At 38.6% G+C, this 27,723-nt stretch overlaps 5 protein-coding genes across 5 annotated transcripts; 3 read left to right on the top strand and 2 right to left on the bottom strand.

The window, feature by feature from the left end:
- Positions 1-14,499: 14,499 nt before the first annotated feature.
- On the bottom strand, positions 14,500-16,529 carry LOC131800409 (alpha-amylase 4N-like). The gene is made up of 3 exons (XM_005185198.4): positions 16,299-16,529; positions 15,660-16,243; positions 14,500-15,591 (listed from the first exon to the last, which is right to left on the bottom strand). The coding sequence occupies exons 1-3, from the start codon at positions 16,488-16,490 to the stop codon at positions 14,850-14,852; spliced, it is 1,518 nt and encodes a 505-aa protein (XP_005185255.2). The 5' UTR covers positions 16,491-16,529; the 3' UTR covers positions 14,500-14,849.
- A 578-nt stretch (positions 16,530-17,107) lies between these two features.
- On the bottom strand, positions 17,108-18,814 carry LOC101897056 (alpha-amylase A). The gene is made up of 3 exons (XM_005185231.4): positions 18,608-18,814; positions 17,963-18,540; positions 17,108-17,903 (listed from the first exon to the last, which is right to left on the bottom strand). The coding sequence occupies exons 1-3, from the start codon at positions 18,794-18,796 to the stop codon at positions 17,162-17,164; spliced, it is 1,509 nt and encodes a 502-aa protein (XP_005185288.1). The 5' UTR covers positions 18,797-18,814; the 3' UTR covers positions 17,108-17,161.
- A 2,688-nt stretch (positions 18,815-21,502) lies between these two features.
- LOC131802934 (alpha-amylase A-like) lies at positions 21,503-23,214 on the top strand. The gene is made up of 3 exons (XM_059123730.1): positions 21,503-21,714; positions 21,782-22,359; positions 22,419-23,214. Exons 1-3 carry the CDS (start codon positions 21,526-21,528, stop codon positions 23,158-23,160), a joined length of 1,509 nt encoding a protein of 502 aa, XP_058979713.1. The 5' UTR covers positions 21,503-21,525; the 3' UTR covers positions 23,161-23,214.
- A 143-nt stretch (positions 23,215-23,357) lies between these two features.
- LOC131802937 (alpha-amylase-like) lies at positions 23,358-24,569 on the top strand. Its single transcript, XM_059123733.1, has 2 exons — positions 23,358-24,023; positions 24,079-24,569. Exons 1-2 carry the CDS (start codon positions 23,832-23,834, stop codon positions 24,286-24,288), a joined length of 402 nt encoding a protein of 133 aa, XP_058979716.1. The 5' UTR covers positions 23,358-23,831; the 3' UTR covers positions 24,289-24,569.
- Positions 24,570-25,904: 1,335 nt separating this feature from the next.
- On the top strand, positions 25,905-27,616 carry LOC131802935 (alpha-amylase A-like). Its single transcript, XM_059123731.1, has 3 exons — positions 25,905-26,116; positions 26,184-26,761; positions 26,821-27,616. Exons 1-3 carry the CDS (start codon positions 25,928-25,930, stop codon positions 27,560-27,562), a joined length of 1,509 nt encoding a protein of 502 aa, XP_058979714.1. The 5' UTR covers positions 25,905-25,927; the 3' UTR covers positions 27,563-27,616.
- The last annotated feature ends 107 nt before the right edge of the window (positions 27,617-27,723 follow it).

Below are 27,723 nucleotides of genomic sequence, written 5' to 3'. Positions count from 1 at the left end.
ACAAGAATAAGAAACTTTTGCTAAATGGGACCAGAGTAGAGTCAAAGAGGTGAATTGAATTAGAAAGGATCCAGAAACAAATTAATGAAGGCATAAACAAAGGATGGTATGAGAAACAATGTTTGAATGATTTGTGGAAATTGTTTACAATGCCGGAAAAATAAGGATAACAAAAGGGATGGGAGATAACAAAGGGAAGTGGTGTGATGGGCATGAAAAGGAAGGGTCCAATTTGTCTCCAAATTATTTGAAATAAAGGGAAAACTTTTTTGCAGAATTTGATAAAACTTTAAAAATTGGGATGATGCGTGCCCCCTTTTGATTTAGTGGCCCAAAAACATGTTATTGCTATAGGTGTTCTTAGGAGTGTTATAGGTGCCTTTAAATCACTTCTCCAGCCATCAAATAAATCTCGCACTAAGTTAGAAGCTTTTTTTCACATTTAAATACTAACACACATATACACACCGAAAGTGGGAGATACATTGTTCCACCCACCCAAAATCATAAATTTTGACTTGCCTTTAATTAAGTTTTCTATTTTGTTGGATTTTTTGTTGCTGCCACTGCTTTCAAGTGTTCAAAGCTTGTACACATTTGCTAGGGCAATTTAATTTATTAAACCATTTTATCCATTTCACCGACAAAATTCTACCACACAGTAGTGGGTGTCTCACATAATTCGGAACTTAAATCGCATGTTGAGTTTTAATAAACGAAAAATTCAACAGCAACAACAAAAGAAGGCCAAGGGTACATCCCCTTTTTACAGCAGCAGCAGCAGTGGTCGCTGTTTAGGTTCCATTTGTAAAGGACTAACAAAGAGGGAAGGGAACAGAGGCTGGATTTTGTTTCCCCCCATCTATGGGAAGCAGGATGGGGGGCGTCCCCATAAACTTTTGAGAGCCAACACATTGTGCTGACATATTCGAGTTTCTGCAATTCATTGGAACGTTAAATGCCATTAAAATGTGAAATAAGTTTTTATTTAATTATTTTTTACAAAACAAAATAAAACTTAAGAAAAGGGTTGACATTTGTATTACGGATTTTTTTATGGAAGAGTTATATGTCTAGGACTAAGTAGGAATTAATACTTTGTTTTGTTGGGAATTAATTATCGTAAAAGTTTTACTTAAAGAAGAAGAAAAAGTATACTTACACAGTAAGGAAAAGTCAAAAGTCGGGCGGGCCCTACACCACTATGCATAATTAGTAGAGCTCCCATAACAAAAGAATTTATTTGAAGTAGATCATACCACCTATCAACATTTGGCTTTAGAGCAGTTACAGTTTGATTTCAGATGGAAGTAATACATGGGAGGCATTTTCATTTTCGAATCGATTTTCACTGAATTTGACGGAGATATGATATCACTTCGAGAAGGATTATCTTAAAAAAATGTATATATCCAAGCCGAGTTCCACAAAATAGAAACGTACGTCCCGATATTCCCTTTAATGTTATTAGACATTATTTGCACAATAAACCTGAAATCGATTGAGGATATATATGGGATCTATATCCAAATCTTAGCTGTTCTCGATCAAATTTGGCAAAGGCATTTCCGAGCTCTATAAGATATCTGGTACCAAATAACATTGTTGTCGAATGAATATTACGAATGTGAGGGATTCAAACACCAAATCGGATGAAATATATTATGAGAGCTATAGCTATATCTGAAACGATTTTCACCAAATTTAATGTACTTGCTTCAAGACTGAATTCGGTCGGATGTACCAAAATTCAGGACTTTTGGACTCATATTGGCTATTTGGAGCACAATTAACCCGAAATCAGTTGAAGAAATCTGTGGGAGCTATATCCAAATCTGAACCGATCTTGATATAACCGAATAAAACGTATATATACAGGGTGAGATAAAGAAAACTGCAACCAATTTCCGACAGCTGTCATTTCTAAGCCACTAGTCCGACAGCTGTTAAAATTATTCTAGTGACAGCTCATTATATTCTTTACAAGTGTACAAAAGCATTTTGGTGAGAATTTTCCAGAAAAAAAGTTATTCGCGATGGAATTCAAGCGTGTTAGAGTGATTTCTTTATATTTGGCTTGAAAACCGCAAGTGGCTATCGTTAGAGCACTCCAGCATTTAAATGTGAATAAATCTAATCTTTTGTGTCTCGTTCCATAACTCGTTACCGTGCTACTGGTAGCGTAGCCCGACGTCAAGGAAGTGGACGGAAGAATACAGCAGCATCAGCAGAAATGGTTCGAACAATAAAGAAGCGATTTGATCAAAACCTGCGCCGCAGTGGCCGAAGAATGGCTCGTGAGCTGAAAATTGCGATATTTCCATTCGACAAATATTGAAAAATGAGCTCGGGGTAAAGCCATTGAAATTCCAAAAAGTGCAAGAACATACACCGCAACAAAAACGGAACGAAAATATACTCAAAAGAGCTAAAGAGTTGCTTCGCTTGACCGAAAATGGGGAACTGCCGAATTTGGTTTTCTCCGATGAGAAATCATTCGCTGTCCAGCAGTTTGTAAACAGACAAAGTGATCCGCTCGTGTTTACTTGTCAAAGAGGTCAGCTGAAAATGTGCACCTTCGGTGGACCACCAGAACTCAAGCGCTGGCCATGGTAATGGTGTGGGCCGCCATAACAGCCGATGGTCGCTCTCCGCTCGTATTAATCGACCGTGGCATCAGAATAAATGCCGAATATTATTTTTTGGAGGGTGTATTAAAGCCTTGGACACGCAAACATTTTGGTCGCGGAACTCGGACATTCCAACAGGACTCAGCACCATCGCACTCAGCATGCGTCACCCAATCGCGCAATGGCCACCAAAATTTCTGGATACCAATCCGTTGGACTATTGTGTCTGGAGTATTTTGGAAAGCAAGGTTGGCACTAAAAAATACCAAACTGTCGATCACTTCAAGCAAGCGCTTCGCCTGGAATGCGCCAATATACAGCAGAGCAACATTCGGGCAGCGTGTGACGGTTTCATTGGCCGTTTGAAGGCCATAATTCGTGCCAAAGGTGACTAATTCGAACAAATCTAAACATATTCTTAAATGTAATGCTATTCCCGACATTTTTTGCTTTCATTCTATAAAATTTGAAAAAAAAAATGTAAAAAATATGGCATATTATTTTGATGCAGTTTTTTTTTATCTCACCTTGTACGTTACTACCATCCTGCTTTTTGAGATGAACTAAAAATTGTTCACTTCTCAAAATTAAATAAAAAATGTTCATACTTATCTCAAATCACCATTAACACACATTCTGAAAAATGAAAAAAAAAGACCGCAAAACTATTTCCCAACACCATTCCGGAATTACTGTAAAAACCACAAGGCATTGCCGTATTAAATCTCGGCAATGTAATTTCGTTAAATTGAAATCCTGCTGACACGCATACCCATTGTCAGTCATGTCGTGCGAACATTGTGGCCATTTCAAGACATTTATGGAATATTTAAGCCGGGGTGAAATGGCAACGAAGAAGGGAAAAAACGCTGGTGAATAATTCAAGTAACGTTTAAAGCGTCTTAACACAATTGGCAGTGTGTGGGGGGAGGCAAAGTAGAAATACGAGACAGAAACAAACGACAATAAAACACAATCCTTAGAATGAAATCCTTTGAAATAATTACAAAACAATGAAATTGATTTACGGCCACAAGACGATGGGAATGGGAGAAAGAAGAAAGAAAGTTCAGTTTTTCTATGAAAAGAATCAGTTGCATACTAGAGCGAAGCAAAGAAATTAAAGGATGTAGATCAAAAAAAAAAAAAAAAAAAAAATTGAAAATGAATTTTGAAGCCTTTTGTGGTCGAACACGCATTACTTGGTAATGATGAAAGTAAGTTGTTACTCTATAAGTTTTTGAAGAATATCACATTATTATTTTCCTACTGATTTGAGTGTATATTACCTTTTAATGGGTTATTCGGTACATAAAACTTCCATACGTGTGCTGTAATGACACCAACATTGTAGATATTTTGAAAGTAAGCTATGGGAAATATTGACAGATTCGTAGAAATACATTGTAGTAATCGTCTTAATATTCATAAAATTTGTAATGAATATTAAGATAATGAAGTTGAAATAATATTAACCCATCAGACCCTTTAAACTTTTAAGGCACTCACTGATTTTAAAATAATAATTTTAAAAAGTTACAAACCCCTTGTTAAACCTACTATACCTTTTCTTGGTTATGAGAACAGCAATACAAATAACCAAACCAGCTTGGCAAAAATGCCACAAAACGACACTAACAAAATTACGCATGGCCTTTTAGATACTTTGTTAGAAAATAAACGTGAAATTGTAAATTGTGCATTTGGTTGGTCTGATAAGAGAAACGACAAAAAAAAGAAAGAGAAACGGCCAACCAGCAGGATTTTTACAGGCGAAATAACCGGACCGGTGGTGGTATGAAGATCCCAACAACAACAAAAACTACCACAACAAAGTCCACTGTATTGTGACTCAAACATGGCAAACGGATATCCGGTTGCGTGCCAAGTTATTTTTCTATTTGCTTTCGTCTTCAGAGCTCACACACACACACACACACATACTCAAAATCGCAATTTAAACGTAACATGACATTCCATTCCTGGAAAGCAATTTTAAAGCTTAGAAAAAAATAATCTTCAACTTTTCTTATCAAATAATAACAACATAAATACTAGACGGCCCTTATTTTCTTTTTGATTTCAAAAGAAAAAAAAATAAAAAAAAAAAAACACAAAATTCTGCTACTCAAGCACAAAGTTTTTTGTCAGCCAACAAAAAATGTAAAAAAATCACACACACACACTCTCTCTCTCGTAGCCATCATAATTTGTCCTAGTCCACCAAGCCTCTGTTCTTTTGATTTGTTCTGTTGATGTTGCTGTTGTTGTCGTTGCTTCATTTAGGCAAGTGGTATGCTTGGCGCTGTCGTTTCTTCTTTGACTGTCAGTCATTTTATTTGTTGCCAGCCAGCCAGCCAGCCTTTGTACAATTTGTTTAGTAAGCAACAATTGTTGTTGCTGTTTGTTGTTGTTGTTGTTTCTGTTGCCTTTGCTATATTTGAGTTCGAAATGTGAAATCTTTATTTAAGACTTTTTAAGTAGATATTTAAGTGTGTGTGTGTGTGAGTGTTGTATGTAATTTTCAGCTGAGTATACAAATATAAACATGGAGTGAAAGAGAGGGAAACAAAGGCTACCTATGCGGGACAGGGATGTGGGTATATTTCTACATCAAAAACAAAAAACCGTGTTGATGGACAGTCAAGCTTAACCCTTTAAATGTTAGCTATCGAAAATAAGTTTTCGAAATGCGTACATGGGAATGATGTCAACAAATAAAAGGTTTTTGTGGCGAATTTGTGAAAATTAAATCATACCAACTATGATTATGATTATGGTTGTAATTAAAAATCCAACGGAACTAATATACAGGGTGAGATGAAAAAACTGCAACCACCTTCAGACTGCTGTCGTTTCTAAACCACTCGTCCGACAGCTGTTAAAATTATTCCAGTGAAAACGCATTATATTGTTTACAAGCGTACAAAAGCATTTTGGTGAGAATTTTCCAGAAAAAAAGTTATTCGTGATGGAATTCAAGCGTGATAGTGTGATTTCTTGATATTTGGCTGGAAAACCACAAGTGGCTATCGTTAGAGCACTCCAGCATTTAAATGTGAATAAATCTTTTGTGCCTTGTACCATCGCTCGTTGCCGATTACGTGATATTGGTAGCGTAGCCCGACGTCAATGAAGTGAAAGAGAGAAAACAGCAACATCAGCAAAAGTAAAGAAAGGACTTAATCGAAACCCGAGTCGCTGTGGCCTAAAAATGGCTCGAGAGCTGAACATTTCGCAATATTCGCAAATGAACTCGGGGTAAAGCCATTAGTATTCCAAAAAGTGCAAGAAAATAGACTCAAAAGAGCTAAAGAGTTGCTTCGCTTGGCCAAAAGTGGTAAACTGCCGAATTATGTTTTCTCCGATGAGAAAACATTCGTTGTCGTGTTTACTTGCCAAAGAGGTCAGCTGAAAATGTGCACCTTCGGTGGGCCACCACAACTCAAGCGCCGGCTATGGTGATGGTGTGGACCGTCATAACAACCGATGGTTGCCCTCCGCTCGTTTTAATCGACCGTGGCATCAGAATAAATGCCGAATATTATCGCGAAAATATTCTGGAGGGTGTATTAAAGCCTTGGACATGCAAACATTTTGGCCGCAGACCTTGGACATTCTAACAGGACTCAGCAGCATCGCATTCAGCACGCGCCACCCAAGAATTGTTACAAAATGAGGTTCCTCGCTTCATTTCCAGCGCACAATGGCCACCAAAATCTCCGGAGACCAATCCGTTGGACTATTGTGTCTGGAAAATTTTGGAAAGCAAGGTTGGCACTAAAAAATACCAAAGTGTCGATCACCTCATGCAAGCGCTTCGCCGGGAATGGGCCAAAATACCGCATTGCAATATTCGGGCAGCGTGTGGAGGTTTCATTAGCCATATTGAAGGCCATAATTCGTGCCAAAGGTGACTAATTCGAACAAATCGAAAATTATTCTAAAATTTGATGCTATTTCCGACATTTTTTGTATTCATTCAATAAAATTTAAAAAAATTTAAAAATTGTGGCGTTTGACTTTGTTGCAGTTTTTTTTAACACATTCTATATATGTTTATCCGATTGGAGGTATATTGTGCAACAAGAGGGAAATATTAGCCCAAATGGACTGAAATTTCGCGCTTCTGACGGAATTCAGCTCAGAAGCAAGTACTTCAAATTATTGTGAAAATCGGTTCAGATAGAGGTATATCTCCCATATACATGTTTCATCCGATTTGGTATTAAAGTCTCTCACATGCGTAATATGTACTCCACTAGAACGATATTTGATACCGGATATGAGATACAGCTCGAAAGTACCTCTGCCAAATTTCATCGAGATCGGTTCAGATTTTTATATAGCTTCGATATACATCTTCATCCGATCTTACGGTTATTGTCAACCATGTAATATCAAAACGAAATTGGATAGATTTTTCATATTCAGTCGAATTTTTCCATTTGGTTAAGCTCGGTCCGGTGTATCTATCTATTGATCCAATAAATAGTTTTTAATATAATTCTTATAGAAGTCATATCATGCACTATACAGTAATGTGGTTTGGTACTAGAGGTGCAAAAGCCTCCGTCAAATTTGTTGGAAATCGATTCAGATATAGTTTCCAAATTGTGACTAGTCTAAAGCCATGATACGCATTCAAATAAGTTCATAGTTGGTATGACCTACTTCACATAAATTCCCAATATTTTTTTTGTTACGGGAGCTTTACTAAATGCGTACAGTAGTGTAGGGTGTTATATAGTCGGCCCAGAATCTTGAACACACAGCCTTCGATATTATAGTCGGTGTTATCATTATCAATGTCTTTAGCGAGTTTATGGGAGTTCTATCCAGCGTATTGGCAGATTTTAGATTTTCAAAGTTCACGCTTTTTATGGCTAAAAAATATATGTCCATTTCACCTGTTGAACTGTGTTCTATATGAAACTTGTCTCATCTGTATAATCCCTCTCTCAAAACATGGGGTTAACATCTATTGCAGTTTGTTGCTATATTTTTGTCATATTCTCTGTTCTCGGGTTTTCCTCTACGTTTGTGTGATTTTTTCTGGGATTTGCATTCAACTACATATATTTGTATGAACGTATATTGTAGACGACCCATAAAAATCAACAAATACTGACGAGCCTCTCAGCCTCTTGACGTGTTTAGTGTTTTCTGTTCTCTCATTCACACGTACACACATTCGTTTGTACGTTGAGGGCTTTGTGTTGTAAATGTTTGATTGTCTGAACTGATATATGTAGCTGTGTGTGTATGCATGTATGCATATGGATATGTTTGTACATTGTTTTGTTAATCCATACGTGAGTATTAACTAAATGTAAATCCTTGCAATATTAGGGTGGCTTGGAAAATAACTAAAAGATAATTTATCAACTTTGGCAAAGAGAAAATGAAATACTTCTTTTTAGGATTTAAGACAATAATACTATGTAGCACGGCTTCTATTTTTTCTATACATCACATCTTGAGAAAAAGTATACAAAATGAACCTGGAACGGATTTTTTCCAAAGAGACCTAAAGTGAGACCTATATTTGGCTGGAAAACCACAAGTGGCTATCGTCAGAGCACTCCAGTATATAAATGTGAATAAATCGTTTGTGTACCGTACCATCGCTCGTTACCGTGATATTGGTAGCGTAGCCCGACGTCAAGGAAGTGGACGGAAGAAAACAGCAATATCAGCAATGGTTCATCAGAAATGGTTCGAAAAGTAAAGAAGCGACTTGATCGAAACCCGAGTCGCAGTTCCCGGAAAATGGCTCGTGAGCTGAACTTAACGCAATATTCCATTCGGCAAATATTGAAAAATTAGCTCGGGGTAAAGCCACTGACATTTCAAAAAAATGCAAGAACTGACACCGCAACAAAAACAAAAAGAAAATAGACTCAAAAGAGCTAAAGAGTTGCTTCGCTTGGCCGAAAGTGGTGAACTGCCGAACTTGTTTTCTGCGATAAGAAACAATTCGCTGTCCAGCATTTTGTAAAAAAAAAACAAAATTATGGTGTTTACTTGCCAAAGAGGTCAGGTCAGCTGAAAATATGCATCTTCGATTGGCCACCAGAACTCGAGCGCCGGCCATGGTGACGGTTTTGGCCGCCAAAACGACCGATAGTCGCTCTCCGCTCGTATTAATCGACTGTGGCATCATAAATTCGGAATATTATCACGAAAATATTATGGAGGGTGTATTAAAGCTTTGGGCACGCAAGTGGCCAACAAAATCTTCGGATACCAATCCGTTGGACTATTGTGTCTGGAGTATTTTGGAAAGCAAGGATGGCACTAAAAAATACCAAAATGTCGATCACCTCAAGTCAGCGCTTCACCAGGAATTGGCCAAAATACCGTGGAGAAAAATTCGGGCAGCGTGTGATGGTTTCATTGGCCGTATGAAGGCCATAATTCGTGCCAAAGGTGACCAATTTGAACAAATCAATACTTATTCTAAAATTTTATGCTATTTCCGACATTTTTTGCTTTCCATCAATAAAATTTAAAGAAAAATGTAGAAAAGTATGGCGTTTGAATTTGTTGCTGTTTTTTTATCTCACCCTGTACTTCAAATGTGGCTAGCATTCGACTCATTTACTTAAGGCAGTAAAGTGTGTTGACGGTTTCTCAGTCAATTGAGATTGTTACCAATATTTTTCGAAAAAATATAAAAAAAATGAAGAGTTGGTTCCAACTTAATCCGTTTTGAAGAATTCCTATGACTTTTAATTTTAATAATGTTTCATTACATGGTTCATATCCTACAAGGCCACACCTAATAAACCTCTATGGAAATGTATCTATTTGTTTGTTCACCCCCATATATCTGTCTACAGATGGACTTCATTCGGATGCTATTTGCCATAGTTCTCCTCATGTTTTTTTTTCCTGCCGTTTTGTTTTCAGACACAAAAAGAAGGCAAAAAACACAGCCACTTAAATGTGCCTTCCAAAGTGGCATTTAAGGTTTAATGATGCTGCCGCTGCCGCTGCTGATGTTTTACCGCAAACAATTGCAACTAACTATTTTTAACTATTGCAATTAAAGTAGTTTAAATATAGTTTAAACGAAAAAAAGAGAAAAAAGTGCAGCCTCGCAAAAATGTTAAAACAGTAACGGACAATGTGAAGGAACTTTTACTGAATGGCCTCATTATTTTAACGCATCACTTCAGGTCACAAAAAAAAAAAAAAACTATAAAAACCAAGTGTTTTTTTACACACTTGCAAAGTATCTAAGCTGAAGCACACATACACACACTAGCAAGTAAGCTACCTCTATAAAAGCCACTCGGCTGTAAATATTATTAACATCTTTAGAGTAATTAATTTATGTTCATTACATTCCATTGGGGGGTCTTTGCTTTGGCTCTTCCGACAAAGCCTCTATTTATATGTTTGTCTCTGTGTCAGGTGAGTAGTTTTCCTTTTTTATTTCTACATTTATTGCTTTATTATTGACATTTATTGGCTTTTAATATTGCAGACATTATCCGTCTTCAACATCGTCATTCGTACGAACACTATTACTACGAAGTTAGCATGCCACCGAGCCAAACATTTCCTGGACTTTCGCTCCATTTAATCACTCACTCCATGCCAACACCAGCACAAGAACGACACCAGTAGCAACGTCGGCAGAGCAGTAGCTGCGGCCACACTCTCGATATTAGATACCGTTTTCCTAGAAATACTACTCGTCGTCGTGGTCGTAGTACCACCATTTAACACGTGACTAATTCAAAAGGTATTGTTTGTTGTAATAATTAAGTCAACACGTCGTTGCCATTCCATTTTCACTGCATATTTCGGAACGAACTCCCTGCGTTTAGCATTTCACCCGTCAAGAACGAACACCGAGGCGGACTAGTTTCAGGCAAACGCCAGCACAATCCTGTTAGGTGAAATTTATGGAAATTATTGTGCAAATTGTGGGCTTATTTGGGCTGTTGTTGTTATTGTTTAGTTTGTGTTATTTCTCTTATTTCTTGGCTCTCTTTTTTTGTTGTTTGAGCTCTTAATGGTTGTGAGATGGTTACCGGTGACCAACATTGTTTACAGTTTCTGTTTGCTAGTGCAAAAATTGTTGTGAAAGAGAGTATTGAGGAGAAAGAGACAACATTTCTCTTCTGAGATTTGTGAAAGGTTAGTTTTAAATGGAATTTACATTGTGAGTCGTAAAATATTCAATGGAGACTGAAAGACTCCTAAATGGTTTAAAGGATTGTTTAATCCAGATCAGAATGAGAATAACACTTTTCTTTAAAAACCCATGTCTGAGAAAAAGGAAAATGGATTCGAAGTTACGGATTTGAGGTTTTGGATTTTTAAGCTAACCATGACCAGCACAATATTACTTTTCTCAATGAAAGGCAGCTAAAATGAGAAAGACATTTAGAATGGGTATTTTTTAAGGATTGAAGAGGCCCATGAAACGCAAGCGCGTACGAATTAAACACGTTATTGAATATGATCCATAGGACTCAATGTTTCATATTGTTTTATGTCCCTGTCCATTCAAAGGTAGGCGCATCTTTGCTGTCAGATTGGTGGAGCCGTAGGCCTTGTGTAGGATATTCTCATATCCCTAAACCAGAAGCGTTTAGATCACCTCGAAAATTATTCAAATTTATTGTTCGACTTCTTTTTGCATAAATAATATAAGATAAAGAGTATGATGGAGAAACATCACACATAAAGATAGAAATACATAATTTAGAAGCGAAATTCCAGATAGAACTAACGGAGGCCCCAGTTGACAAGGAATAAAATCTTTGAACAAGAAATCTTAGAAGTTGTCACATGATTATTATAAAATAATAAAAGATAGGGTGTAGGACATGATGGGTAAGAATTTAACAGTGTTGCATATCGACTCATAGTTCATCATAGTTCCCTATAAAACTATAATAAACACACGGGTCACAGGAATATTTGGTGTATGGCACCTTTACAGAATAACATGCTCTCTCTCTTTCTATCTCTTTGTATTCCATGATATAAAAACATAAACAAACAGTCAAGTGAGAGGACAAGTAGAATACCACAAATGCGAGTGGTGGAAAATGCGCAAGACTCAAACCGAAAGTTGTACGATTTATTGTACGATTTGGGGTAATATTTACAAAATCCATCTGTGTGTATAACATTGTGAGATATACAAATAAAAACCAGTAAAGAAAATCCTTAAGTCGGGTGGGCCGACTTTATGATACCCTACACCCCTTTGCATATTTAGTAGAACTTCGAATAACAAATAATAGTTTTTGTGAGGAATTTTTGAGAATTAAATCATACCAACTAAGATAGTTGTAATTAAAAGGCCAAAGGAACTAATATATGAGATGAATATCCTCCTCTGAATCGATTTCTACTAAATTTACTGGGACATTTGTGACTTTTCAATTCCGGCTGGTATTACTCATTTAACAATTAACTTGAAAGCGGATAAAGATATACTTATATCGGAGCTATGTATATCCATATCTGGACCGATCTCGATAAAATTTGCAAAGGAGTTTCTGAGTAGTATTTGATATATTTCTCCGAATATCGTTACTACAAAGTGTGTATTACGGGTGTGCGGGACAAGTTCCACAAATCGGATGAACAATATATATAAGAGTTATAGTAATATCTGCACCGATTTTCACCAAATTTGACGTGATAGTTTCTAGACTCAATTTGGTTGTAAGTGCCAAATTTCATCCGATTTGAGCTAATATTACACGTTTGGTGCACAATAAAAAGCAAATCGGACGAAGATATTATGGCAGCTATATCCAAATCTGAACCGATCCCGACAAAATTAGGCAAAGGTATTTCTGAGGTGTATTTGATATATTTCCCCAAATATCGTTGTTACAGAGTACTTATTACGGCTGCAGAGGACAACAATAACAAATCGGAGAAATAATATATATTGGAGATATAGCTATATATGAACCGATTTCGATCAAATTTGGTATACCTTTTTTAAGGCTTTATGTGGGCCTATGTGCGAAATTCCAAAAAAATGCGATGATATTACACATTTTGTGCACAATAAAAGAAAAATCGGACGAAGATATATATGGGAGCTATATCGAAATTTTGAACGATTATCTCCAGTTTCAATAGGGTTCGTCCTTGGCCCAAACAAATGATTTGTGCAAAATTTCATCTTGATCGGGAAGTAAATGCGAGCTGTACTTTGTTTACAAGAATAGATGGACAAACGGACGGACATGCATACATCGACTCAGAATGTGATTCTATGCAGATCATCAAAGGGGAATATAGGTCTATCTCGTTTCCTTTTGTCCCGTTACAAACAAATGCACAAAGATATAATACCCTGACCATCTTGTGGTGTAGGGTATAAACATTGACAGTAGACGTAGCGTGTTGTTGTACTCTTTAGAAAACGTCTTCCAATCAGTAAGAGTCAGTTTGGTATGAACATGATCATATGTGTTTATATACCCTTTTCGGAGGAGGATATATACAGCCTTTGTACCCTTTCCAGGGGAGGTGCCGTAAAAAATTGAAACAACATATCCTATTTTGATACTAGATCTTAAGTTTGTAGGAATAATGTATTGTGCGAACATTGATGAGATCTGGGGAAAAATTTCGCATTTTATAAAAAGTATTTGTATTAAGAATATTGATCCTTTGTGAGTTAAGAAATAGAAGGAGTGCACACAATATATTACTTTTTATGCCAAATGGAGGGAGGTATGAATATATATACATCGCCAAGACCTCGCAATTACTTTATACAAGAGCCTCATCATCATACAAAGCTTTATCAATACACGGAACTATATTATTTTGCTAGTATCGTTTCTACAACAAGCCATACACTCTCTACCCATATGGCTCTCTTTTCGAAAAATGTTCTCAAATTTGCCTAGATTGTTACTCATTGCTATACTGTTCTCTGTGAAAGAGAAGGAGAGAACAACATTACTTTCTGCTCTGTGTAATTTTTTTTTGGCAGAGTAGTAAAAAACAATAACATCACTGGAAAATACCGGGAAAATATGGAAAATCTACAGATGGAAATTAAATGGAGAGAACACGAAGCTAAAGTAAAGTTGTGAGTAAGTGCTGTGGCATGGTGTTGTTATTGTTGCAGTCACAATCAAAAGGTAGCTGTAGATATGGCCGTTCACTTCATTGGTGTTTCTTGGAATGATGCCATATAGACACACACACAACCAACGAATACATATATATATCTGTACAAATAATTGTATACATATATATATATGTGAAGATGTACATACACATCCATGGCAAAAGGCTGAAACGTGTTTTGCAGGCAGACAAAACTGATGACGTCAATGGCATGTCAATGCATTTAATGATGATGGCAACAACAAAGCATGGCATGCCAAAAAGAAGCACGAGATCTACTCGGCCACTATTGCTGCTGCTTCTGCCTTTTCTTTTCCTGCCGCTCAGGTTATGATGATGATGATGGGGAATGGGGGATGGTGGCTGGTGATGTCGATGGCGGCGCTTTTGCTGATAATGATGATGATGGCGGTGGCAATGGCAGACAATGACGACAATGATTACTATTAAAATAATGATGATTATGGTGTTTACATTCAAAAGTATAGCAGCAGCAGCAGTAGCAACAACAACAACAACACCAACTATAATAGTAGTGAGCAGAGAAAAATTATAAGCAATGATTGTTGGAGTATTTTCTTTTTTTGCTTCGCCTGCCTTGTGGGAGTGGAGGAATTTCCTTCATTGGCAGTTTTTCTCGGCTTTCTTGGCTGTGCGTGTGTCGGTGTGCATTTTCAATATTGAGGGCGATTGAGTTTAGGTTGTTTACCTCGGCAAAAGTTTTGATTTTTCTGTGTTTTCTTTTTTTTGTGTAGCTGCCTTATGATGGGCTGCTGTTGCCGGCACTGCACTTTCTGTGCTGCTTTACACTGTTGTCGTTATTGTTGTTGTTTAATGGGGTCGAGTTCATCTATGTTTGTATATGTTTGAAGGGGGGAGGCTTTGTTCGTATTATGATTTTTATTATTATTCCCTTGCAATGTAATTGAACTCGATTTGTGAATTTGTAACGAACTTTATTTTGATGGTTATGTTAGTGGAGCAAGTTTTCGTTTTTTTTTTTTTTTGGTGAAAAAATTTCACTTTTTGGCCTCATTTTCGAATTCAACAAATTTTATTTGTAGCTATGCAATTAAAGAATAAGCTTTAAGTCAATTTCGATTGAGCATAAATGGCCAAAACTTTGGGACCCTTAGCCAGTGATATATCCGCTTTGCCATCAGCTCCCACCATTACCTTAAGGCCAGTACAAGAGTTGCAAGATTTCCTGCCAGATATAATATCACAGTAGACACCTTTAGGTAGGCCGGTTTGTAGATTTGCTTTAAGGTCCTTATCTCTTTCCAAATTGAAGACCACAAAACCCATGTTGCCGCGGGAAAAAGCAATTTGATTCTCACCATTTTCCCACCAATTAGCCAATGGCTGATTATTGACCGTGTTACGGAATTTCACCATGTGATGTATCTCTGGCCAACGATGTTCACAAACCCATCCAGATTTTGCCGTATCACATTGATTGTTGGCCAAAAATGTTGGTGCTGTAATGGAACCATCCTTGGATGCCGGTGGACCTTGATCACTGTTGTCAAAACTGTAGGAACTCATAACTCTGGTCACTTTGCCATAAGGATGGGCCAACATAAAGGCCACAGCTGCTTTATATAAATCGGCATCTTTGTATGTGAGTATGTCAGCACCACCGGCCCCATGACCTCTTTGATTGTCATGATTGTCCACAAAGACAATGGCATCTTCCGAGGGTAGCATACTCCAGTCTGGGCCCCAATTTTTCAACGATTTCAGGGACTTTTTGCCACGAAAGACCTCACCAATGGCCTTGGAAAAAACAAATTCTGTTACGGCGCCCAAGTGATTGTAATCGGTTCTGAAAATGAAAAAAATATATGAATCGAGGCTCTTTGAAGTGTGAGTAGTAGAGAATCTTGTACCCACTTTTTAATGGGCTCCCCACCCAAATCAATAACCTCCTGATAAATATATGGCCTGGACATGGGCGAAAACCCATGTTTGGCATTCAACAGCTTCAGACTCCCATAGATGGCCCTCAAATCTTCCGGCCACATATGCTTGGCTGCATCCATGCGAAATCCGGCCACACCCAAGTCAATCAAATGATTCATGTAATTGACAATCATTTCACGAACATGCGGCAATGTTTGATTCAAATCAGCCAGCGATCCCAGCTGGCAATCCCTGACCTCAGTGGCATTTTGATAATTCTGAATCTCACAAGTGGGATGGAAGTCGGCCACGGTGTAGGGTACAGCAGGCCAGCTGCGTTGTTCATAATAGGCCACGGAGCCGGCTGTGCCCATGGTTTTGCCGGCCTTAAAACCAGACATGTGGTTCACAACGGTGTCCACATAATTGCGTACCCCAACCTGGTTGCAGCGTTTGATCATGTCCGCCAAATCGGCCTCACTGCCGGATCTTGAGGTGAGAATATAGGAGACAGGTTGATATCTAGCCCACCAGGGGTTGTTTTCCTGCACAATAACCTCATTGGGTGGGGAAATCTAAAAAAGTGATTCCTTTTAAATGTGATATTCAAAAATTGTAGTTGGATTATACCTGCACACCACCATAGCCATGAGGCCCCAGAAAATCTTCACACTCCTTGGCAATGTCCTTCCAAGTCCATTCAAACAAATGCACAATGCTGCTACGTTGCTCGGTGAATAATGGCTGCTTTTGAGCACCCACCAGGTTCAATAAAACAATTATTGGAAGTAGCAGGGTAAAACAACAACGCCCGCCACCCATGTTCGATGCGATTGCAAATAATTTTCGATTTGAACTAATTTAATTTACTGGCGATTGAATTGTTTTTATACAATCAAGAATTTCAGATGCTTTCGATTGAGATAAGAACTGATTGTGGCACTACTGTTGTTGTTGTTTTTGTTAGAGAGCACTTTAGAGGCAATGCATTCGGAAGTGTGTATGTTCATATTTTTTTTAATAATAATTATAACACATTTAAAGTTCGAAAATATATATTCTATTCACTTTACGTGCATGTCAACAATTTGTTAACACCACTCGAATCTTTTGTTGAATTTTCATAGCAAACGGAAAATTTAATTCACTCAATTTGTAGTTCGGAATGGCGGGGAGAATAGAACAATATTTAAGGGATTTTTAATATAAATAAGTAAAAAAAGCAGCTAAGTTAGGACGGGACGAATTTTTAATAACCTCCACCATTTTGAAGGATCTTGAAAAGTTAAAAAAATTCTTCGAAAATTACGTCTTAAATGAAAACTATACGGAGACGTGGACCTGCATAAGTAATTTTTTGTCAGAGACTGATGTACCGATTCCGAACTTCAAATACGATTATTTAGAACCCATATAGACCAGATAATATATTTTTCAAATCAATTTTGGAAAACAATTTTTTATTCAAATAACTTCTGCAACAACAAAAAAACTCATTGAAGTTTTGATTGGCTAGAAATTGCCAAAACTTGTGGTCCCTTGGGGAGTTTTATGTCAGCACTGCCATCTTCGGTCACCACGACTTTAACACCTCCACATTGATTTCCCAACCTACCACCGGAAATGACATCACAATATTCACCTGCAGCTAAACCGGTGCTCAAATTCACATCCAGTTCCGAATCTTCTTCCAAGTTGAAAGCCACAAAACCCTTGTTGCCGCGTGAAAAGGCCACCTGTTTTCCCTCATTGTCCCACCAATTCTCCAAAGGGGCATCATTAACCAAGTTGCGGAACTTGACCATCTCCACAATTTCTGGCCAGCGATGTTCACATACCCAGCCGTTATTTGCAGTATCGCATTGCTGATTGGACAGAAAACTGGGAGCTTTAATGGAACCATCCTCATGGGCAGGAGGTCCCTGATCACTGTTATCAAAAGCATAGGAGCTCATGACTCTGGCCACCTTGCCATAGGGATGGGCCAACATAAATGCCACGGCCGGTTTGTAGAGGCTGGGAACTTTGTGGGTCAGAATATCAGCACCACCAGCTCCATGGCCACGTTGATTGTCATGGTTATCCACGAAAACGATGACATCTTCCGAGGGTAGCATATTCCACTCAGGGCCCCAGTTTTTCAGAGATTTCAAGGGGATTTTGTTGCGGAACACCAAACCAATGTCGGTGGAGAATTTGAATTCAGTGACGGCGCCCAAATGGTTGTATTCGCTTCTATTAAGGTATGAAAAAAATTTCAAAATTGGAGAATAAAATTCTGTCTCAAATCTTACTTCTTAATCTCCTCTCCTCCCAGATCAATCACCTCCTGATAAATATAAGGCTTGGTATTTGCTGGAAAACCAAAATCCGTATTTAAATCCTTGAGACGACCATAAATAACCTCCAAATCCTCGGGCCACATATGTTTGGCAGCATCAATGCGAAAACCAGCCACACCCAAATCTGTCAAATGATCCATGTACCCAACAATCATGTCCCGAACATGGGGCACCGTTTGATTCAAATCAGCCAGCGATGACAATTGACAATTTCGAACTTGTTGTCTATCCTGATAATTGGATATATCACAGGTGGGATGAAAATCTTCGGGTCCATAGGGTACGGCAGGCCAGCTACGTTGACCATAATTGGCCACAGAACCGGCTGTGCCCAGAGTATCACCATCCTTATAGCCCGACATGTGATTGACCACAATGTCCACGTAGGTGCGTACCCCTGCCTGATTGCAGCGCCTTATCATGTCGGACAAATCGGATTCAGAACCAGATCGGGAGATGAGTTTATAGGACACCGGTTGGTAACGGGCCCACCAGTTGTCGGTCACAATGACTTCATTTGGTGGGGATATCTAAATTTCAAATTTCAAGAAAGGGAGAATTATTTGAATGGTTCCGATATCGTAAAAAGGGACTTACCTGTACACCACCATATCCCTGAGGCCCCAAAAATTCCTCACACTCTCGAGCAATTTCCGGCCAGGTCCATTCAAACAAATGTACAATTGTGGTGCGATTGTCATGGAACTGTGGATCCTTTTGAGCCCAGCAAAGGGCCAATATTAGGAGCACGAAGACAAAACTAAAACTGCAAATGCTATCTCTCATTATTTTACTCTGAAGATTATAACCACCCAATCATGACTTTTATAGTCCAATAGCGAATGCGGATTGTGAAATGATGCAATGCCTGATGGTGAAACACTTGTTCCAATCAAACTTGTTAGACCATTTCCCTGGTCATCTGTATTTGCTGTTGGTTGTTTGAAACCATATGTTTAAATATTGGAAGTTCTTACAAAGAGGATAGGTTTTATTTGTTCGAAACCATTTACAATTAGTAATGGAATATTTTCAGATACATGAATGGACACATATACGCCTCCTATAGGCATAGGTCATTATAGGTTGATTATATATTAATGAGAAGTTATTAAGCGAATAATATTTGTCTTTCCGTTTGTAACACCTATATATATTCTTGATCTGCATAAAATTCGATGCCGAATTAGCGATGTCGGTTCGCCTGTCCGTATATCCGTCTGTGGAAATCACTCTAGGTTCCGAACGAAATGAAGTAGAATGAAAAAATTTTACTTAAATGCATATTATGTCTGCAGGACTTTTGGCATTGAAAATAGGCCGTGTAGGTGCACGTTTTGGTATAGCTCCCATATAATGGTACCTCCCTATATTCGGTATTTTGGTGATTTAAGCGAAATTATTCACCGGAAATGTTTCAATTTTGGTATTTAAAGTTCGTAATTGGTGCTACAGTCTATGCCAGAAAATTGTTGGTGCAGGTTCACGCCTTCGTATAGCCCCCATATAATATTCCTCCCTCCCTCCTGATATTCGGTGTTTTGAAGATTTTAGCGACATTTTTTACCGGAATTGTTTCTAATTTGGTATTTGAAGTTCGTAATGGATACTGCAGCCCATGACAGAAAATTGTTCGTGCAGGTCCACATCATCGTATAGCCGCCATATAACGGTACCTCCCGATATTCGGTATTTTGATGATTTCAGCGACATTATTCACCAGAATTATTTCAAATTTGGTATTTGTTGTTGAAAATCGATACTACAACCTGTGACAGAAAATAGTCTATGTAGGTCCATGCCTTCGTATATTCCCCATATAACGGCACCTCCCGATATTCGGTATTTTGATGATTTTAGCGACATTTTTTATCGTATAGCCCCCATGTAACGGCACCTCCCTATATTCTGTATATTAATGATTTTCGGGACATTATTCACCAGAATTGTTTCAAATTTTGTATTTGAAGTTCATAGTGGATAATACAGACTAAGACAGAAAACTGTGCGTGCAGGTCCACGTTTTGGTATAACACCCATAGTGCCTCTCTACATTCGGTATTTGGATGATTTTAGCTACATTATTCACGATTTTTTCTCAAGTTTCGCATTTGAATATGGTAATGGCTCATGACAAAAGTTGTCTATGCAGGTCCACGTCGTCGTATAGACCCTAATTACCATATTCAAATGCGAAACTTGAGAAAAAATCGTGAATAATGTAGCTAAAATCATCCAAATACCGAATGTAGAGAGGCACTATGGGTGTTATACCAAAACGTGGACCTGCACGCACAGTTTTCTGTCTTAGTCTGTATTATCCACTATGAACTTCAAATACAAAATTTGAAACAATTCTGGTGAATAATGTCCCGAAAATCATTAATATACAGAATATAGGGAGGTGCCGTTACATGGGGGCTATACGATAAAAAATGTCGCTAAAATCATCAAAATACCGAATATCGGGAGGTGCCGTTATATGGGGAATATACGAAGGCATGGACCTACATAGACTATTTTCTGTCACAGGTTGTAGTATCGATTTTCAACAACAAATACCAAATTTGAAATAATTCTGGTGAATAATGTCGCTGAAATCATCAAAATACCGAATATCGGGAGGTACCGTTATATGGCGGCTATACGATGATGTGGACCTGCACGAACAATTTTCTGTCATGGGCTGCAGTATCCATTACGAACTTCAAATACCAAATTAGAAACAATTCCGGTAAAAAATGTCGCTAAAATCTTCAAAACACCGAATATCAGGAGGGAGGGAGGAATATTATATGGGGGCTATACGAAGGCGTGAACCTGCACCAACAATTTTCTGGCATAGACTGTAGCACCAATTACGAACTTTAAATACCAAAATTGAAACATTTCCGGTGAATAATTTCGCTTAAATCACCAAAATACCGAATATAGGGAGGTACCATTATATGGGAGCTATACCAAAACGTGCACCTACACGGCCTATTTTCAATGCCAAAAGTCCTGCAGACATAATATGCATTTAAGTAAAATTTTTTCATTCTACTTCATTTCGTTCGGAACCTAGAGTGATTTCCACAGACGGATATACGGACAGGCGAACCGACATCGCTAATTCGGCATCGAATTTTATGCAGATCAAGAATATATATAGGTGTTACAAACGGAAAGACAAATATTATTCGCTTAATAACTTCTCATTAATATATAATCAACCTATAATGACCTATGCCTATATGAGGCGTATATGTGTCCATTCATGTATCTGAAAATATTCCATTACTAATTGTAAATGGTTTCGAACAAATAAAACCTATCCTCTTTGTAAGAACTTCCAATATTTAAACATATGGTTTCAAACAACCAACAGCAAATACAGATGACCAGGGAAATGGTCTAACAAGTTTGATTGGAACAAGTGTTTCACCATCAGGCATTGCATCATTTCGCAATCCGCATTCGCTATTGGACTATAAAAGTCATGATTGGGTGGTTATAATCTTCAGAGTAAAATAATGAGAGATAGCATTTGCAGTTTTAGTTTTGTCTTCGTGCTCCTAATATTGGCCCTTTGCTGGGCTCAAAAGGATCCACAGTTCCATGACAATCGCACCACAATTGTACATTTGTTTGAATGGACCTGGCCGGAAATTGCTCGAGAGTGTGAGGAATTTTTGGGGCCTCAGGGATATGGTGGTGTACAGGTAAGTCCCTTTTTACGATATCGGAACCATTCAAATAATTCTCCCTTTCTTGAAATTTGAAATTTAGATATCCCCACCAAATGAAGTCATTGTGACCGACAACTGGTGGGCCCGTTACCAACCGGTGTCCTATAAACTCATCTCCCGATCTGGTTCTGAATCCGATTTGTCCGACATGATAAGGCGCTGCAATCAGGCAGGGGTACGCACCTACGTGGACATTGTGGTCAATCACATGTCGGGCTATAAGGATGGTGATACTCTGGGCACAGCCGGTTCTGTGGCCAATTATGGTCAACGTAGCTGGCCTGCCGTACCCTATGGACCCGAAGATTTTCATCCCACCTGTGATATATCCAATTATCAGGATAGACAACAAGTTCGAAATTGTCAATTGTCATCGCTGGCTGATTTGAATCAAACGGTGCCCCATGTTCGGGACATGATTGTTGGGTACATGGATCATTTGACAGATTTGGGTGTGGCTGGTTTTCGCATTGATGCTGCCAAACATATGTGGCCCGAGGATTTGGAGGTTATTTATGGTCGTCTCAAGGATTTAAATACGGATTTTGGTTTTCCAGCAAATACCAAGCCTTATATTTATCAGGAGGTGATTGATCTGGGAGGAGAGGAGATTAAGAAGTAAGATTTGAGACAGAATTTTATTCTCCAATTTTGAAATTTTTTTCATACCTTAATAGAAGCGAATACAACCATTTGGGCGCCGTCACTGAATTCAAATTCTCCACCGACATTGGTTTGGTGTTCCGCAACAAAATCCCCTTGAAATCTCTGAAAAACTGGGGCCCTGAGTGGAATATGCTACCCTCGGAAGATGTCATCGTTTTCGTGGATAACCATGACAATCAACGTGGCCATGGAGCTGGTGGTGCTGATATTTTGACCCACAAAGTTCCCAGCCTCTACAAACCGGCCGTGGCATTTATGTTGGCCCATCCCTATGGCAAGGTGGCCAGAGTCATGAGCTCCTATGCTTTTGATAACAGTGATCAGGGACCTCCTGCCCATGAGGATGGTTCCATTAAAGCTCCCAGTTTTCTGTCCAATCAGCAATGCGATACTGCAAATAACGGCTGGGTATGTGAACATCGCTGGCCAGAAATTGTGGAGATGGTCAAGTTCCGCAACTTGGTTAATGATGCCCCTTTGGAGAATTGGTGGGACAATGAGGGAAAACAGGTGGCCTTTTCACGCGGCAACAAGGGTTTTGTGGCTTTCAACTTGGAAGAAGATTCGGAACTGGATGTGAATTTGAGCACCGGTTTAGCTGCAGGTGAATATTGTGATGTCATTTCCGGTGGTAGGTTGGGAAATCAATGTGGAGGTGTTAAAGTCGTGGTGACCGAAGATGGCAGTGCTGACATAAAACTCCCCAAGGGACCACAAGTTTTGGCAATTTCTAGCCAATCAAAACTTCAATGAGTTTTTTTGTTGTTGCAGAAGTTATTTGAATAAAAAATTGTTTTCCAAAATTGATTTGAAAAATATATTATCTGGTCTATATGGGTTCTAAATAATCGTATTTGAAGTTCGGAATCGGTACATCAGTCTCTGACAAAAAATTACTTATGCAGGTCCACGTCTCCGTATAGTTTTCATTTAAGACGTAATTTTCGAAGAATTTTTTTAACTTTTCAAGATCCTTCAAAATGGTGGAGGTTATTAAAAATTCGTCCCGTCCTAACTTAGCTGCTTTTTTTACTTATTTATATTAAAAATCCCTTAAATATTGTTCTATTCTCCCCGCCATTCCGAACTACAAATTGAGTGAATTAAATTTTCCGTTTGCTATGAAAATTCAACAAAAGATTCGAGTGGTGTTAACAAATTGTTGACATGCACGTAAAGTGAATAGAATATATATTTTCGAACTTTAAATGTGTTATAATTATTATTAAAAAAAATATGAACATACACACTTCCGAATGCATTGCCTCTAAAGTGCTCTCTAACAAAAACAACAACAACACTAGTGCCACAATCAGTTCTTATCTCAATCGAAAGCATCTGAAATTCTTGATTGTATAAAAACAATTCAATCGCCAGTAAATTAAATTAGTTCAAATCGAAAATTATTTGCAATCGCATCGAACATGGGTGGCGGGCGTTGTTGTTTTACCCTGCTACTTCCAATAATTGTTTTATTGAACCTGGTGGGTGCTCAAAAGCAGCCATTATTCACCGAGCAACGTAGCAGCATTGTGCATTTGTTTGAATGGACTTGGAAGGACATTGCCAAGGAGTGTGAAGATTTTCTGGGGCCTCATGGCTATGGTGGTGTGCAGGTATAATCCAACTACAATTTTTGAATATCACATTTAAAAGGAATCACTTTTTTAGATTTCCCCACCCAATGAGGTTATTGTGCAGGAAAACAACCCCTGGTGGGCTAGATATCAACCTGTCTCCTATATTCTCACCTCAAGATCCGGCAGTGAGGCCGATTTGGCGGACATGATCAAACGCTGCAACCAGGTTGGGGTACGCATTTATGTGGACACCGTTGTGAACCACATGTCTGGTTTTAAGGCCGGCAAAACCATCGTATAGCCCCCATGTAACGGCACCTCCCTATATTCTGTATATTAATGATTTTCGGGACATTATTCACCAGAATTGTTTCAAATTTTGTATTTGAAGTTCATAGTGGATAATACAGACTAAGACAGAAAACTGTGCGTGCAGGTCCACGTTTTGGTATAACACCCATAGTGCCTCTCTACATTCGGTATTTGGATGATTTTAGCTACATTATTCACGATTTTTTCTCAAGTTTCGCATTTGAATATGGTAATGGCTCATGACAAAAGTTGTCTATGCAGGTCCACGTCGTCGTATAGACCCTAATATATTACCATATTCAAATGCGAAACTTGAGAAAAAATCGTGAATAATGTAGCTAAAATCATCCAAATACCGAATGTAGAGAGGCACTATGGGTGTTATACCAAAACGTGGACCTGCACGCACAGTTTTCTGTCTTAGTCTGTATTATCCACTATGAACTTCAAATACAAAATTTGAAACAATTCTGGTGAATAATGTCCCGAAAATCATTAATATACAGAATATAGGGAGGTGCCGTTACATGGGGGCTATACGATAAAAAATGTCGCTAAAATCATCAAAATACCGAATATCGGGAGGTGCCGTTATATGGGGAATATACGAAGGCATGGACCTACATAGACTATTTTCTGTCACAGGTTGTAGTATCGATTTTCAACAACAAATACCAAATTTGAAATAATTCTGGTGAATAATGTCGCTGAAATCATCAAAATACCGAATATCGGGAGGTACCGTTATATGGCGGCTATACGATGATGTGGACCTGCACGAACAATTTTCTGTCATGGGCTGCAGTATCCATTACGAACTTCAAATACCAAATTAGAAACAATTCCGGTAAAAAATGTCGCTAAAATCTTCAAAACACCGAATATCAGGAGGGAGGGAGGAATATTATATGGGGGCTATACGAAGGCGTGAACCTGCACCAACAATTTTCTGGCATAGACTGTAGCACCAATTACGAACTTTAAATACCAAAATTGAAACATTTCCGGTGAATAATTTCGCTTAAATCACCAAAATACCGAATATAGGGAGGTACCATTATATGGGAGCTATACCAAAACGTGCACCTACACGGCCTATTTTCAATGCCAAAAGTCCTGCAGACATAATATGCATTTAAGTAAAATTTTTTCATTCTACTTCATTTCGTTCGGAACCTAGAGTGATTTCCACAGACGGATATACGGACAGGCGAACCGACATCGCTAATTCGGCATCGAATTTTATGCAGATCAAGAATATATATAGGTGTTACAAACGGAAAGACAAATATTATTCGCTTAATAACTTCTCATTAATATATAATCAACCTATAATGACCTATGCCTATATGAGGCGTATATGTGTCCATTCATGTATCTGAAAATATTCCATTACTAATTGTAAATGGTTTCGAACAAATAAAACCTATCCTCTTTGTAAGAACTTCCAATATTTAAACATATGGTTTCAAACAACCAACAGCAAATACAGATGACCAGGGAAATGGTCTAACAAGTTTGATTGGAACAAGTGTTTCACCATCAGGCATTGCATCATTTCACAATCCGCATTCGCTATTGGACTATAAAAGTCATGATTGGGTGGTTATAATCTTCAGAGTAAAATAATGAGAGATAGCATTTGCAGTTTTAGTTTTGTCTTCGTGCTCCTAATATTGGCCCTTTGCTGGGCTCAAAAGGATCCACAGTTCCATGACAATCGCACCACAATTGTACATTTGTTTGAATGGACCTGGCCGGAAATTGCTCGAGAGTGTGAGGAATTTTTGGGGCCTCAGGGATATGGTGGTGTACAGGTAAGTCCCTTTTTACGATATCGGAACCATTCAAATAATTCTCCCTTTCTTGAAATTTGAAATTTAGATATCCCCACCAAATGAAGTCATTGTGACCGACAACTGGTGGGCCCGTTACCAACCGGTGTCCTATAAACTCATCTCCCGATCTGGTTCTGAATCCGATTTGTCCGACATGATAAGGCGCTGCAATCAGGCAGGGGTACGCACCTACGTGGACATTGTGGTCAATCACATGTCGGGCTATAAGGATGGTGATACTCTGGGCACAGCCGGTTCTGTGGCCAATTATGGTCAACGTAGCTGGCCTGCCGTACCCTATGGACCCGAAGATTTTCATCCCACCTGTGATATATCCAATTATCAGGATAGACAACAAGTTCGAAATTGTCAATTGTCATCGCTGGCTGATTTGAATCAAACGGTGCCCCATGTTCGGGACATGATTGTTGGGTACATGGATCATTTGACAGATTTGGGTGTGGCTGGTTTTCGCATTGATGCTGCCAAACATATGTGGCCCGAGGATTTGGAGGTTATTTATGGTCGTCTCAAGGATTTAAATACGGATTTTGGTTTTCCAGCAAATACCAAGCCTTATATTTATCAGGAGGTGATTGATCTGGGAGGAGAGGAGATTAAGAAGTAAGATTTGAGACAGAATTTTATTCTCCAATTTTGAAATTTTTTTCATACCTTAATAGAAGCGAATACAACCATTTGGGCGCCGTCACTGAATTCAAATTCTCCACCGACATTGGTTTGGTGTTCCGCAACAAAATCCCCTTGAAATCTCTGAAAAACTGGGGCCCTGAGTGGAATATGCTACCCTCGGAAGATGTCATCGTTTTCTTGGATAACCATGACAATCAACGTGGCCATGGAGCTGGTGGTGCTGATATTCTGACCCACAAAGTTCCCAGCCTCTACAAACCGGCCGTGGCATTTATGTTGGCCCATCCCTATGGCAAGGTGGCCAGAGTCATGAGCTCCTATGCTTTTGATAACAGTGATCAGGGACCTCCTGCCCATGAGGATGGTTCCATTAAAGCTCCCAGTTTTCTGTCCAATCAGCAATGCGATACTGCAAATAACGGCTGGGTATGTGAACATCGCTGGCCAGAAATTGTGGAGATGGTCAAGTTCCGCAACTTGGTTAATGATGCCCCTTTGGAGAATTGGTGGGACAATGAGGGAAAACAGGTGGCCTTTTCACGCGGCAACAAGGGTTTTGTGGCTTTCAACTTGGAAGAAGATTCGGAACTGGATGTGAATTTGAGCACCGGTTTAGCTGCAGGTGAATATTGTGATGTCATTTCCGGTGGTAGGTTGGGAAATCAATGTGGAGGTGTTAAAGTCGTGGTGACCGAAGATGGCAGTGCTGACATAAAACTCCCCAAGGGACCACAAGTTTTGGCAATTTCTAGCCAATCAAAACTTCAATGAGTTTTTTTGTTGTTGCAGAAGTTATTTGAATAAAAAATTGTTTTCCAAAATTGATTTGAAAAATATATTATCTGGTCTATATGGGTTCTAAATAATCGTATTTGAAGTTCGGAATCGGTACATCAGTCTCTGACAAAAAATTACTTATGCAGGTCCACGTC

The sequence above is a fragment of the Musca domestica genome, unplaced genomic scaffold (genome assembly GCF_030504385.1).
Source record: "Musca domestica strain aabys unplaced genomic scaffold, Musca_domestica.polishedcontigs.V.1.1 25, whole genome shotgun sequence".
Lineage (NCBI taxonomy): Eukaryota > Metazoa > Arthropoda > Insecta > Diptera > Muscidae > Musca > Musca domestica.
Note: the sequence above shows the minus strand (reverse complement) of the source record. Positions and strands in the feature narration are given on the sequence as shown.

What these genes read in the sequence shown, in the direction of transcription:
- LOC131800409 (XM_005185198.4), bottom strand. Translation starts at nt 16,490, where the DNA reads ATGGGTGGCGGGCGTTGTTGTTTTACCCTGCTACTTCCAATAATTGTT. An exon ending in ATGGCTATGGTGGTGTGCAG is followed by an intron (nt 16,244 to 16,298) that starts GTATAATCCAAC and finishes TCACTTTTTTAG; the next exon opens with ATTTCCCCACCCAATGAGGT. An exon ending in GGTGGGGAGCCCATTAAAAA is followed by an intron (nt 15,592 to 15,659) that starts GTGGGTACAAGA and finishes TTTCATTTTCAG; the next exon opens with AACCGATTACAATCACTTGG.
- LOC101897056 (XM_005185231.4), bottom strand. Translation starts at nt 18,796, where the DNA reads ATGAGAGATAGCATTTGCAGTTTTAGTTTTGTCTTCGTGCTCCTAATA. An exon ending in AGGGATATGGTGGTGTACAG is followed by an intron (nt 18,541 to 18,607) that starts GTAAGTCCCTTT and finishes TTTGAAATTTAG; the next exon opens with ATATCCCCACCAAATGAAGT. An exon ending in GGAGGAGAGGAGATTAAGAA is followed by an intron (nt 17,904 to 17,962) that starts GTAAGATTTGAG and finishes ATACCTTAATAG; the next exon opens with AAGCGAATACAACCATTTGG.
- LOC131802934 (XM_059123730.1), top strand. Translation starts at nt 21,526, where the DNA reads ATGAGAGATAGCATTTGCAGTTTTAGTTTTGTCTTCGTGCTCCTAATA. An exon ending in AGGGATATGGTGGTGTACAG is followed by an intron (nt 21,715 to 21,781) that starts GTAAGTCCCTTT and finishes TTTGAAATTTAG; the next exon opens with ATATCCCCACCAAATGAAGT. An exon ending in GGAGGAGAGGAGATTAAGAA is followed by an intron (nt 22,360 to 22,418) that starts GTAAGATTTGAG and finishes ATACCTTAATAG; the next exon opens with AAGCGAATACAACCATTTGG.
- LOC131802937 (XM_059123733.1), top strand. Translation starts at nt 23,832, where the DNA reads ATGGGTGGCGGGCGTTGTTGTTTTACCCTGCTACTTCCAATAATTGTT. An exon ending in ATGGCTATGGTGGTGTGCAG is followed by an intron (nt 24,024 to 24,078) that starts GTATAATCCAAC and finishes TCACTTTTTTAG; the next exon opens with ATTTCCCCACCCAATGAGGT.
- LOC131802935 (XM_059123731.1), top strand. Translation starts at nt 25,928, where the DNA reads ATGAGAGATAGCATTTGCAGTTTTAGTTTTGTCTTCGTGCTCCTAATA. An exon ending in AGGGATATGGTGGTGTACAG is followed by an intron (nt 26,117 to 26,183) that starts GTAAGTCCCTTT and finishes TTTGAAATTTAG; the next exon opens with ATATCCCCACCAAATGAAGT. An exon ending in GGAGGAGAGGAGATTAAGAA is followed by an intron (nt 26,762 to 26,820) that starts GTAAGATTTGAG and finishes ATACCTTAATAG; the next exon opens with AAGCGAATACAACCATTTGG.